This window comes from Chenopodium quinoa, unplaced genomic scaffold, assembly GCF_001683475.1.
Source record: "Chenopodium quinoa cultivar QQ74 unplaced genomic scaffold, ASM168347v1, whole genome shotgun sequence".
In the NCBI taxonomy this organism is placed as follows: Eukaryota; Viridiplantae; Streptophyta; class Magnoliopsida; order Caryophyllales; family Amaranthaceae; genus Chenopodium; species Chenopodium quinoa.
Genome location: NW_018742815.1, coordinates 3796779 through 3810692, shown reverse-complemented (window position 1 = coordinate 3810692; position 13914 = coordinate 3796779). Strand labels below are relative to the sequence as shown.

General features: G+C 38.2%; 1 protein-coding gene across 1 annotated transcript; it reads right to left on the bottom strand.

Moving 5' to 3' along the window:
* Positions 1 to 357: 357 nt before the first annotated feature.
* LOC110725440 lies at positions 358 to 8109 on the bottom strand. The gene is made up of 5 exons (XM_021904921.1): positions 8041 to 8109; positions 5656 to 5817; positions 4056 to 4223; positions 3895 to 3948; positions 358 to 744 (listed from the first exon to the last, which is right to left on the bottom strand). The coding sequence occupies exons 1-5, from the start codon at positions 8107 to 8109 to the stop codon at positions 358 to 360; spliced, it is 840 nt and encodes a 279-aa protein (XP_021760613.1).
* Positions 8110 to 13914: the final 5805 nt, after the last annotated feature.

Sequence of the window (13914 nt, the reverse complement as noted above, 5' to 3'; positions counted from 1 at the left end):
CTATATGATTTCATAATTATAAATCACAAAAACAAGTTAAAATAAAGTTTATAAAAAGTCCAAAAGTCAAAATGGGTCAACTAAAAAAAGAACAAAGGGTATACCGTATACAGTATGTGATTTGAATATCCAATAGCAATAATCCATTAATTATAGGTGAGCTAAATGGGTCAACTAAAAAAGAATTGACTAGTTGTGCATTTTCTAAATCAAACTTACGCACCTTTAAAAAAAAAATATCAAAAATACGCAATTAAACATTACAAACTCACAATTAAAAAGAAAAAAAAAAACGAAAAAAAAAAAAAAAAAAAAAACTTTATTATTGTCAAATGCTCATTAATTATGATGATAGTTTTATTTATCTTGTACACCTCCATAATATATAGTCCGACCAAAATCAGGACTATAACCATCATCTAAAACAGTGTAGTTAGGATAACAGTTCATAACCTTTGTAGGATTTCCAGGCAATGCCACATTAACATAGTTTTCATCAAGATACGTAGCTCGGTAAATTGCTGCTGAAGACGATCTTGATGTATATAGTCCTTTGACGCCACTGCCCATATCAGGTAACGTACTAGGACTAGGAGGATCAGTCGATCCAAAATCATAAACCTGGCCTCCCCATTCAACTTTATTCGCAACATCGGCTAATGTAGTAAATATTTCTTTAGGCCAATATCCAATTGCTTTGTTTACTTGAGCTACGTTTAACCACCAATTCCCGTCATCTTTATGCTATATCCTCGGATAAAATTAATTAATGCAAATGAGTGTATTTGTACAAAACGAGTTTATAACACTTGAATAAAGTATAACATGCACGATCTGGTAAAGGATGTCGCTTTTAAACAATTATTTGGCCGGAAAAATTCTAGTCAACGTCGGAGTTTGGTCAACGGACTTTCCCCACAACTCAAATGGAATATAAGGACCTTTTATGCCACCTTTTTTTTATAAAAGGGCTTTTCTCACAAGGTTGACCACTTAAAAGGATATTCCTTGCAAATTTCGTAATATTTATTTCTTTTTTATCTCTAATTAAACCTTCTTTTTCCAATGAATTGGAATACAAATCATACAATATATTTCCGTATTAAAAGAATACATACTTACATACATATGGGAATGCGGAATACCTTTTTATTTTAGAGAGTCAATATTCATTGATAAGCCCAATCAAATCAATTTGCATTTTTAAAAGAAAAGTTGTGAAATTGTACCTTCTCAATTGAAAAATTCCAAAACCTTTGTTGTCCTCCAATAATTGAGTACGTGTCCGGGGTTGTACCCAAAGGTGCGTCTGGAGCGACTTGAACAAATCCTGGACATTGAAGATTTACACATCCTCCTTGCTTCGCAAGCTATTAATTTAAGATTATATTCAGCATACAAATTAAGAAGCTAATACATAAATTGGTACATGATTATTGAAAATTTGATGTGCCTAAGATGATTCAAAACGATTTACACATAATTCAAGAAAGGGTGAAAAATTGAGGGCTTGTTCTCATACGATTATTTTCAGTTCAGTTTAGTTCTAATAAGTTCAGTTCAGTTCAATTCAATTCAATTCAGTTCAATTCAGCTCTAATAATTTCAGCTCAGTTCAGTTCCTAATTTCCTTCTCTTATAAAATATTCAGTTCAGTTCAGTTCAATTTATCTCAGCTCAATTCTAATAAGTTCAGTTCAATTCAGCTCGGCTTAGTTTAGTCAATCAGAACAGGCCCTGAGTAGGTGTAAGAGAAACTAAGAGTGGTGGTGTATAAAGGTGAGTGAATATAAGACAAAGTATGAGAGATTTTATACAAAGGTGGATATGTCTAATAATATAAAGTAGGAAAAAGAGTATAAAAAGGGAAAAATATTGTGGGATAACGCAATTTCTACCCTACTCCTGGAGTATCGTGAGCACGATACTCCAGGGTCAAACAACGTCATTCTGTTATCCCTTCCTTCTTCTCTGTTTTCCCCTTTTTCTTCTGCTATACTTTGTTTCCTGTATTTTCTTTCAATTTCTGTGAATTTCTTCTCCCTTGTTTTCCTCTTTTTCTTCATGCTATTCTTTTTTTCCTCTATTTTCTTTTAATTTTTGTGAATCCAATCAATTTTTTTATTCCAATTGTAATTTCTGAAAATTAAAAACGGCACTAATTTAAAATAGAAAAACAGAAGATACGATTTATTTGAATATCACATGTTTAAAACAAAATAACAATAGACTTTAAATAGAATAACATCAATTTGTGTATGAAGTAACTCAAAGTTCGACCTAAAATAACACATAACTTGATAACTGAATAACTTAAACTTCTATTAAAATAACATAAGATATTAAAAAAAAATAACAACTTAACTCAAAGGTTAAATAGAATAATAAAGGATACATTAAAATAACAAAACAACACAAAGTTAGGATTTCGTTAAAATAACACATGATAAAAATAAAATAACATTACGCTTAAAACAAAATATATCATTTAAATTATGAAACAAATTAAAAAATTATGTTTTAGAAGAGCGTTAAATAATTCCGTCAAAACAAATTTACTTTCAAAGACTAAAACAACACATGATGATCAACCCAAAATAACATTAGATTTCAAATAGAATAACATTATATATTGAGCAAAATAAAATCATTTTAAAGAATGACAGTAACAAATTAAAACACATTTTAGAAATATAGATCTGACTTCACAATCAAAATAACATAATATGCAATGTTGAATAACATAAGCCTAGAAACAAAATTGATCAAAATAACAAGAACTTATCTATAATTTTTGTTTTATTTTAAATATACAATTTCATCTAGTTTTTCATTATCATTTAATTGGTTTGCCATACTTGCTTGTCTTAATTGCAAATTTCATGTTATAATTGTACAATTGCAAAATACTTTTTAAATAATTAAACAAATACTTACTTCCCTTGATATACATTTCAATAATTTATGTTGTTTTTGGACATGATCTTGAAGTTGAATATGACCTTTAATGGACAAGAAATTTGCAGGACTAGTTCAAATGGAGAGAGAAAGTGAAGATAGTGGAGAAGAAATGAAATGATTTGATATTTTTTTCATCCACCTTTACAAGTATATGGAGTTAGTTTCATGTTATTTGCTTTTCCTAAGTTATTATTTTGTCAAATTTAGCCTTACATGCTTTAATTTCGTTGACTGGGTTTTTATCCCATTTATTAGATAGGGCTGGACCCTAGAGTACAATACTAGGTACTCCAGGAGTACCTAATACTAGTTGGTGGGATAAAAGGTCAAAAGGTATGTGAAAAATTAAATAAAGAAAAAAAAAGTTAAAGTTACATAAAACAAAATTTAAAAATAAAGAAAATTTTAATTTAACTAATCCAACCTTTTTATTCTATTGAATAATCCACCCCTTACCCCCATTCTGTTTTTCTTAGGCTAAACTGACCATTTACCTATAGAACAAGTCATTTAATTTTTTTAAATAAATAAACAACCTATCTCCTCCTCCTTCCCCAACTGCCTCTCCCCTTATTCCCCCAGCCACAATCACCTCCACCTTTCCCTTTCCCTTTCCTTTAGGTTAAAATCGTCAAAGGTGGCCCGTTTTAATGAATTGATTTTACAATTTTAAAAAAAATATGGGAAATAATAATAATAATAATAATATAAATAAATAAATAAATAAATAAAAAACTATACATATGCAATATAAAAAGTGTTTAAAAACCGATATAATATTTTTTGTGCATTGCACAAAATTTGAAGTAACAATGCATTTAAAGCGAGCCTCTCCCTGTTGTAGACCATGAGGACTCTCAATTGCTTGACATAATTTACAAATTATTGTATATGTTGTCACATGGATGTACAATATTTGATTAGAATACTTACCAAAAATCTTACATACAAATGTGCTTCAGTATCATTGAATAGTTTTGGACTTACCTATAAAATAACCAAATTTACAAATTTAACATCAGAAGTGTAATAATAATAAATATTCTCTATAACATAAGATTCAATTTGAAAACAATAATTTAAAATTTTGGTACCATCCATCCAGCTTCTAAGCTATCGTCTCCATATGAAAGTTTGATTCGCGTAGAAGAATATTGGTTATCATTATATACACGAGGTTTATATAAAACCAGTGTACCAGTAGCTCCATAGAATAATGTGTTGTTATTTGAAACATCATTATTTAATTGAACTCCAGCAACCTACACCATTAATAGTGATTAATATAGTTAATACCTTTGCATGAATATATCACGTTATTAGTACATTATTATGTATATAAATTAAACGTAAGCATTAATATGTCATTGCATAGAAGCACTTGGTGCAATTTTGTTTACCGATTATAAACTTGTCATTTGGGCCATTTGGCTCGTGTAATTTGCATATGGTTTATAGCTATATAATGTTTATTTACTTCTTTTTTTTTTTAATTAGAATAGCCAATAGTTTAGAAAGGAGAAGGAGCTGACAGCTGAGGGCTGGGAATTAAATATAAGGAAATTAAGTTAGGCACCAATGAAATAAACAACATTTCCTGTTATCCTTTTTTTTTTTAAAAAAAAAAAAAGAGAGAGAAAGAGATCGATAAACGACATTAATATATTTGTGTATTTTTTTTATACTACGTACTAGATAAGTCTCGTGCGATGCACGACATAAAAAATTTCTTTAAAATAAATATTTATTTTACATATGTCTCTCGTATGAGATAAATTATAAAAACATAACCATTAATTGCACTGCTATTTAATTTAGATTTAACTAATTTTAAAGAAGAGTATATATTTAAGTAAATTATGCAATACGAAATACTCTGTAACCGGGAGTAATTATATTTTGAAGCCAAATAGTAACTCATAAATTCATCATAATATAATATATGGAATAAATAATTAATATAATATAATAACTGTTTAAAAAATATATATATAAATAGAAAAAAATATTGTAATAATTTAAGGTGAAAATAAAAATAAAATATGATGTTAGCAATTAATTTAGGCGGGAAAATTTTTAATCACAACTTGACATGTGTACAAATTGAAAAAGTGATGATGTCAGCGGTTGTTGTTTTAGTTTATTTATAGAATAGGTTTTTAACGGAACCTTAAATATGTGTATTGACTTAGGGTCTGTTCTCATTGACTGAACTCAGCTGAGCTGAACTGAACTGAACTGAGCTGAACTGCACTGAACTGAACTGAACTGAACTGAGCTGAAATGAACTGAACTAAACTGAATATTTTATAAGAGGAGGAAATTAGAAGCTGGACTGAACTGAACTGAGCTGAGCTGAGCTGAACTGAATTGAACTGAACTGAACTGAACTGATTTTCAACATAAGAGAACGGGCACTTGAGGTTAGTATCTGGGTTTTTTTTTTAACTTTTACCTTTATTTTAGAAAGGAAACAAAAGAAAATGATAAAAGTTGTGACATTGGCATGAGTTGTTTATTTTAAAAATACTTGAATTGGTTTAAATTAATTATTGTTATTATAAACTATATGCAAAGTATTTTTTTAAAAAAAATACTAATGACACATTGTGCCCCCAGAAATTAAATTAATTTTCATCAAAATAATACTTTCGTATTAAATTTTTAAAAAAAATAAAAAATAAAAAATCTTACGCAATTTAGAAGGTTGGATTGAGGAGGTGGTGCATCCTCGCCCCAATGGGAATTTGGATTGGTTCTTAAAATGGGTACAGTCCCTATAGGGCATCCACCATCTTTTAGTCCAAAGCCATTAACTTTCTGTCCTTGAAGTTCTTCTATCAAATTTGGCAATACCTGTATATAAAAATAAAAATTTAAGAGGACATGTGAGGGTAGTTTTATTTATTTTATTCTTTTTGAAAAACTACCTCATTAATAAAAAGTCTTAAGACATTTCAAATGACATAAATTCAATAAATACATTAAAATTAATCAAACAAATAAAGATTTCCTTCATAGAACCCACATTCATCGAATGGAACTCGCACTATGGTACATCCTTGCGCACATCACTATAAAGTACAACCTTTTTAAAGAGACAATGTAAGAATTCTCTATAGCTGAGAGTTTATTGTAGCTAAGAGGGTGAATATCATCTGACTCATTCAAACGTACAAACTTAAAAATTTGACAACCTTATATGATTTTTTACCAACGAATCAATTATAAGGCAGAAGAAGATTTATTTATTTTTAACTAGGTTAGGTCTCGTACCATGAACGGTAATTTTCAATAACTATTTTTTAAATGAACATTATATTAAATATTTGGGTTTCATATGTTATATTCATATCAATTAAATGCTGAATAATTATAAAAATGGTAGGAAAGAAAATCACACTAAGAATAATCAACATGTGTCAAAGTATTATTGAAGTGTCCATAGTTAATAGTAGATTATTAATAGATTAAAATTTTAATCATAATTTATTCAAGAAAATAGCAAAAGTATCCTAAAAATAAGGACACACCAGAATATGAAACATGTTCATTGTTGGTGTGTCTTTTAGTATATAGTTATTGATTGATAAGCCGTAACCAACAATAATAATTCCCTAAGGAGAACAAACAACTAACTTAAACCAACGACCAATAACTACACTACGAACGACCAACAACTCCACCACGAGGAGATAATTGGTACATCTACACTACTCTTGTAGAGTAGTATTCGAAATTAGCAAAGAAAAATAAAGAGAATGAGTTTAAAATAGTCTTATATCTTACCCTAGAGGAGATGAGGAGGGGAAAGAGAGAGTAACTTATACATACATACATATATATATAAAAAAGGGCTTAGGCTTTAATTAAGTGCAATTTAATTTCAAGTTAAAATGCCATCGAAATAAGGGATTTTAATTAGCCAATGAAAAAAGAAAGTAGCCTTATTATATAATCTTTGGTTAAAAATTTTATCTAAACATCTTTTTCTTTCTTTTTTTTCTTTTTTGAAAGCATTTTATCTAAACATCTAATGAAAGGCCTGTTCACATTTACTGAACTGAGCTGAACTGAACTGAACTGAACTGATTGGAGCTGAACTGAACTGAACTGATTAGAGCTGAACTGAACTGAACTGAACTGAATTGAGCTGAAATTAATATTTTATGAGAGAGGAAAATTAAGAGTTGAACTGAACTGAACTGAACTGAACTGATTGGAGCTAAACTGTACTGAACTGAACTGATTAGAGCTGAACTGAAATTAAGTAAATGTGAACAGGCCCGAACTAAAAATTACAAATTATTTTATAATAAAAAATAAAAAAAATATTACATAATTTATCTTATAAATATGTAATATATTTTGTTTTTAAGAACTCAAGCAGTACAATAAGAGCTTGTTTGGCATCGTTTTCTGTTTTCAGTTTTCTTTTTTTTTAAAACAAAAAACCAAAAACAGGAAACAAAAAAAAGGTTTTTCCACTTTTTTGTTGTCAGTTTTTAAATTTATCATGATTTTAATAATATTAAGTAATTTTTGTTTCATTATATGACTTATATCATGTGAGTTTGAAAACCAAAAAACAGAAAAGCACAACAAGGTCAAACAAACCCTAAACTGTGCATCGCATGCACGGAGTATATTATGCACATTTTATTCAAAATAAATTATTTAGCCCATGTTATTAGTCATGTGTGTTTGGGTCCAATTTATCTAATTGGGCCTAGTCATTTATTTGGGTCCAATTATCTTATTGGGTCTGGTCACTAAATGACTCAATATTCCAAGGTCAAGGCCCGAGCCTCCAATCAAGCCAAGTTAACCAAGAGTCCTTTGGTCCGAATTTCCATGGTCATCCCATGACTATTTAAGGGCCCAATTACCCTCCTCTCCTCATATGCAAAGGTATATAAGCCTTCAATTCATTCATTTATGACATATACATAAAAGCCTCAAGCACAAAATCTCCTGCATAGCTTTCTCTCTCTAGACACTGTTTGACTTCGGCATCGGAGGGGTCTTCCTCGGATCCACCCCCGAGGCCAGTTTACGTGTTTTAGTTGTGCAGGAAACCTTCGGCCCAGCATCAATTGGACCGAACCAGTCTTCAGCCACTTCAACGGTCCTTCGGCAAGGCCCCATTGTTTTCATCCGAAATAATTTGGCGCCGTCTGTGGGGAAGACTTTCAAAAATCTTTAAGCCAAATCTTTAATCAAAATCATCTTGCAATCATCTTAGTAGCAATGGCTAAGAACCACAAGAGCAAAAGCCTCCGTCAAGGAGCAGGCGAAAGGCCTAAAACTTTTACACCATCACCCTCACCGGACCGAGAAATCTCCCAAGGGTGCCAGTTCGGGGGGAGGATCATACAGGGAGGATTCCCTTTCTCCTGTAATTCACAACTCTCATCATAGGCCGAGTCCCTCTCGGTCTAACAGAGGTCAGTCCGATCATAGGACTCATTTAGTGCCCCAAAGCCAACCATCGACCATCCGCTCTCATTCCCACACTCAGCCGAGGACCCCTTTGACGAGGCCCAGCTCAGAAGAGGTGGCGAGAGCGCTGGCAGTGCTCATGGAGGCAATGAGGGCACAAAATATGCCTCCACCTCACGATCGAACTCCTCCGCATAACCGGCATCAGCGGAGGAAGCTAGACCGCGATGGGGAGAAACCTCCCTCCTTCCGGGAACTGAAAAAGTGGGAAGAGGATACCTGGAGAACTGAAAGAGAGAGGAAAAAGAACCCTCAATTTTTCAGAGGATCCGCAACCTCTCGGCCAAAAACGCATAAGAGCAGCAGCTCAGCTTCTTGGCCAGAATCTGCTCGCCGAGAGCAACCTGAGACTGTTCGCCGAAGCGTACTCGACCGACTCGGCGGCAGGGAGCCGAGCATGCACAATCGCCTCTCGTTCCCTGTAGCCGAGGCCCAGACTTCCCAGCCAGGGACGAAAACCACTCCTACCTCTCTAAGAGGGCGGAGCGCGGTCCCTTCGGCCAGGAACAAAGGCAAGGCCGTTATGCTACCCACCAATTCCCCATTTGAGCAATGGATACTGGAAGAGCACGTGCCCACGGTTAAAATACCGTCGCACATCACATATGATGGGACTTCGGATTCGAAGGACCACATTGCCTCGTATGAGGCTCATATGCATCTTTGCCCCAGGTCCGAAGCGACATGGTGCAAATATTTTCCAACCACTCTCAAGGGGGTCGCGCAAGCGTGGATCTCCAAGGGAGTGAAACAAGGCTCTATAACAGGGTGGGATGACCTGTCCACCAAGTTTAAGAGCAAGTTCTCCACGGCAAATCGCCGAGAGAAGACCACTGCTGAGCTCATGGGCCTGCAGCAAGGGGAGACCGAGAGTCTCCGGGACTACCTGACCCGTTTCAGCAACGAGTCGTCCAGCATTTCTCAGCTGGACCAAGGGCTAGCAGTTTTCGCCCTTCAGCACGGCCTCAGAGCAGGGCAGTTCTCCGACTTCATGGTCATGAATTCACCCAAGACCTTGGAGGAGACGCTGAATGCTTCGGATAAGTTCATCCGAGCTGAAGAGTGGAACAAAACAAAAACCCAACCTCAATCTGGGGGAGGGAAGCAAAAACAAACACCCTCGTCTGAAGGCCAAGGCCAGAGGACAAAGGGAAAGGCTAAGGCCTCGGAACAATCTTCGGCCAACGAGCCTAAGAAGGAAAAATCTGCCCCATACACAGGCAGATATGAATCCTACACTCCACTATCTCTTCCACGCGCCAAAATTTACAGCGTGACAAAGGAGGAGCAGAGTTACAGAAAGCCGAGACCACACCTAGAGTGGTATCAGCGAAAAAATAAAAATCAGTGGTGCGAGTTCCATGAATCACCGGGACATAACACCGAGGAATGTATCCAGCTGAAGGACCAGATCGAGGACATGGTCCGGAAGGGATACTTGAAAAAATACATCGCGGATTACCACGAGAAAAAAGAGGCCAAGAAGTCAGCAAAGGACTCTCGGCAGGACCTTGACTTCCCCCGGAAGAACAGCAAGAGTACGGAGGGAAAATTCTCTCCAATCAATGTTATCTCGGGAGGAATATGCTCTAGAAGGGAACACAAGCGACACCTTAGGGCTCTGACCCACCAGGTGAACAACGCTGATATTCAGCCTCCTCAGTCGCCGGTGCCGAACATGACGTTCACAGCCGCCGACTGCCGGGGGGTAACATTCCCTCATGAGGACCCGCTGGTGATCATCGCCACGGTGGCCAACCACGACGTCAACAAGGTCCTTGTTGATGGTGGCAGCGGAGCAAACATTCTGTTCCGAAAGGCCTACAATCAAATTAAGCTGAAGCCCAAGCACCTTACGCCGGTACCCTACCCGGTATCCAGATTCAACAGGGCTTCAACTTATCCAGACGGGAAGGTAACACTTCCTGTCACCATCGGCTGAGATGAGGCAGCCAGGAACGTCATGACTGAATTTTTTGTCATTGACGCTCCTTCAATGTACAACGTGATTTTGGGGAGACCCATAATTCATGAGATCCAAGGAGTCGTCTCAACCTATCATCAGCTGATGATTTATGTCTCAGACGCCGGCTTCCCCGAAAGGAGCCAGGGCAGCCAAAAGGACGCACGAAGGTGCAACTACCTCAAGCCATCCACCAGTCGCCCAGATGACGACGATGAGGATGAGGAGGAGAAAGAAAAAGAAAGAGAGCCAAGCACAAAAAAGCCGAAAGGTTTAAGTGCTTCGGCCCAAGGTTCTGTGCCCAGAGAAAAAGGGCCAGAAAAAGAAAGAGCTGGCTCTTCATCTGAGCCGAAAGACTTAGAGAGCCAGCTGAAGAAGAAAAAGTCTGTGACGCCTGCTGACATAGACAGCAGACCAGATTGTGAAGAGTCCAGTCCATCAGCAATGGACATGGACCAGCAGACTGAAACGGTCGAGTTGGCCGAAGGAGACGCTGAGAAATGTGTAACAATCGGGATGGACCTTGATCCGAACACCCGTTGTGAACTTATTCAACTCCTTTGGGACAACAGAGATGTGTTTGCTTTCTCGGCAGCTGATATGCCCGGGAGAAGTCCAAACCTCATCTCCCATAAGCTTAACGTTGACCCAACGTGTCGGCCAATTAAGCAAAAGAAGCGGAATTACTCCGCAAATAAAAACCGAGACATCGCAGCCGAGGTCAAAAAGTTGCTGGAGGCAGGCTTCATCGAGCCTTGTCAATATCCAGAATGGCTGGCAAATGTGGTGATGATTCAGAAGGCCAATGGTACCTGGAGAATGTGCGTTGACTTCACGGACCTAAATAAGGCTTGTCCGAAGGATTTCTATCCCTTGCCGAGGATCGATCAGTTAGTTGACTCGACAAGTGGCCATGCCTTGCTTAGTTTCATGGACGCATTCTCGGGGTATCATCAGATCTTCATGCACCCTGACGATCGAGCAAAGACGGCATTCGTCACGAACGCCGGGGTGTACAATTATAAAATGATGCCCTTCAGATTGAAAAATGCGAGGGCAACCTATCAAAGGCTGGTGGATCAAGTTTTCGCCGATCAAAAGGGCCGAAACATGGAAGTCTATGTTGACGACTCAATCGTCAAAAGCAAAAAATCTGAGGACCATGTTAAGGACCTGGCTGAAACCTTCGCCACCTTAAGAAAGCACCAAATGAAGCTGAATCTGAAGAAGTGTGTCTTCGGCGTGAAGTCAAGGAAATTCCTTGGGTTCATGGTCAGCAAGAGGGGGATTGATGCCAATCCCTCCAAAGTCAAAGCAGCGCTCGACCTTCCTGAGCCGAAAACAAAGCGGGATGTTCAGCGGCTCACCGGAAGAATGGCAGCCCTCTCGAGGTTCATTTCCAGAGCTTTGGATAAGGGGTTACCTTTTATTCAAAGCCCTGAAACTCTCAAAAACAAAAGAGCTCGTTTGGGAGGAAGAGCAAAAAGAAGCCTTCAAACAGCTTCGGGAGCATCTGGCTCAACTCCCAACGCTGGCTAGCCCAGCAGAGGGAGAAACTTTGTATTTGTACGTGGCTGTTAGCCCAGTCACCATCAGTGCAGTGTTGTTGAAGGAAGAAAACAAAATTCAGCAACCGATCTACTTCGTCAGTCACACTCTGACGGATGCCGAGACTCGCTACCCTCTACTCGAGAAAGTCGCCTTTGCAGTAGTGGTAGCTGCTCGGAAGCTGAGGCCCTATTTTGATTTCCATCAGATAGTGGTCTTAACTGATCAGCCGCTGGAAAAAGTTCTCGGCAAAGTTGAAAAATCTGGTAGGCTGGCCAAGTGGGCTTTTGAGCTCACCGAATTCAGCATCAGCTACCAGCCGAGGGCTGCCATCAAGGCTCAAGCTCTAGCGGATTTCTTGGCCGAATGCTCGTACCAAGAGACGCTAGACAATGAAAAGAAAGTCTGGACCGTGTTTACGGATGGATCCTCCACCGTAAATGGTTCGGGGGCAGGGGTAGTGATAACCTCTCCCGAAGGCAAATCCTTTGAGTATGCACTAAAATTTTCTTTTAAGGCTTCGAACAACGAAGCTGAATACGAGGCAGCAATCGCTGGCCTAGAATTATGCATCTCTCTGGAAGCTGAGCATGTCTGCCTGAAAACAGACTCTCAGCTAGTTGCATATCAGATCAGTGGCAGCTACGAGGCCAAAGAACCCTCCATGATAGCCTATCTTGCCAAGATCAAATCAGTCATTGCAAAGCTGAGAACTTTTGAGGTTCAGCTGATCCCAAGGGGTCAGAATTCTCAAGCCGATGCACTCTCCAAACTTGCCAGTTCAACTCTCACTAAGCTAAACAAATCTGTATATGTGGAAGTGCGTCGAGAAAGAAGTGTCGACGAAGCACCTGAAGTGTGTTGCGCTGACCCAGAGCCCAGCTGGATGGATCCCATCCTAGCTTTCAAGCTTCGGGGAGAAATTCCCGAAGAAAGAATATTGGCCTCCAAGCTGAAGAGAACCAGCTCAAGGTTCATTGTCTTTAGAGGGGAGCTTCTGAAAAAGTCCTTCTCAGCCCCATTGCTGAAATGCGTGGGACCAACAGATGTAGATTATATCCTTCGGGAGATTCACCTCGGCATCTGCGGGAACCACATCGAGGGAAGGGCCTTAGCCCACAAGGCATTGAGGGTCGGGTATGACTGGCCCACCATGATCTCAGATGCTAAGGAACTGGTCCGGAAATGTGAAAAATGTCGAAAATTCGCGCCAGTCATCCATCAGCCAGCTAGAGACCTTCAGCCGATCCTCAATCCACTCTCATTCGCCCAATGGGGACTGGATATACTGGGACCATTTCTAGATGCTACATACTAGAAAAAATGGTTGATAGTCGGTGTCGACTATTTCAGTAAATGGATTGAGGCCGAAGCAGCCTCGAACATTACAGAGCAAACTGTTAGGAAGTTTATCTGGCAGAATATCATCACTCGTTTCGGCATCCCGAAAGTATTTGTCTTCGATCATGGGAGACAATTCGATAACTTGCTGCTGAAGCAGTATACCGATCAGTTCGGTATCAAACTGGCATATTCAGCGATATGCCACCCGCAAAGTAACGGACAAGCCGAAGCTGCAAATACACAGATCCTGAATGCCCTCAAAAAGAGGGTGGAAGATCAAAAGTCCAAGTGGCTGGAGGAGCTCCCAGGAACCCTCTGGTCCCTTCGGACAACTGAAAAAGAGGCAACGGGCTATTCACCTTTTGAGCTGGTGTATGGTGCCGAAGCCGTTCTTCCAGTGGAAATCAGCTCTGAGAGTCTGCGAGTGCACCACTTCTCGGCTGAGAATGAGCAACTGATGAAGGAATCTCTCGATTTCCTCGACGAAGTAAGAGACTCAGCCCGAGACAGAATGGCTGCTTATAAGCAGAGAATCAGCAAATTTTACAACCGAAGGGTCCATGCACGGCCTCTCAAAATTGGAGACCTTGTCCTTC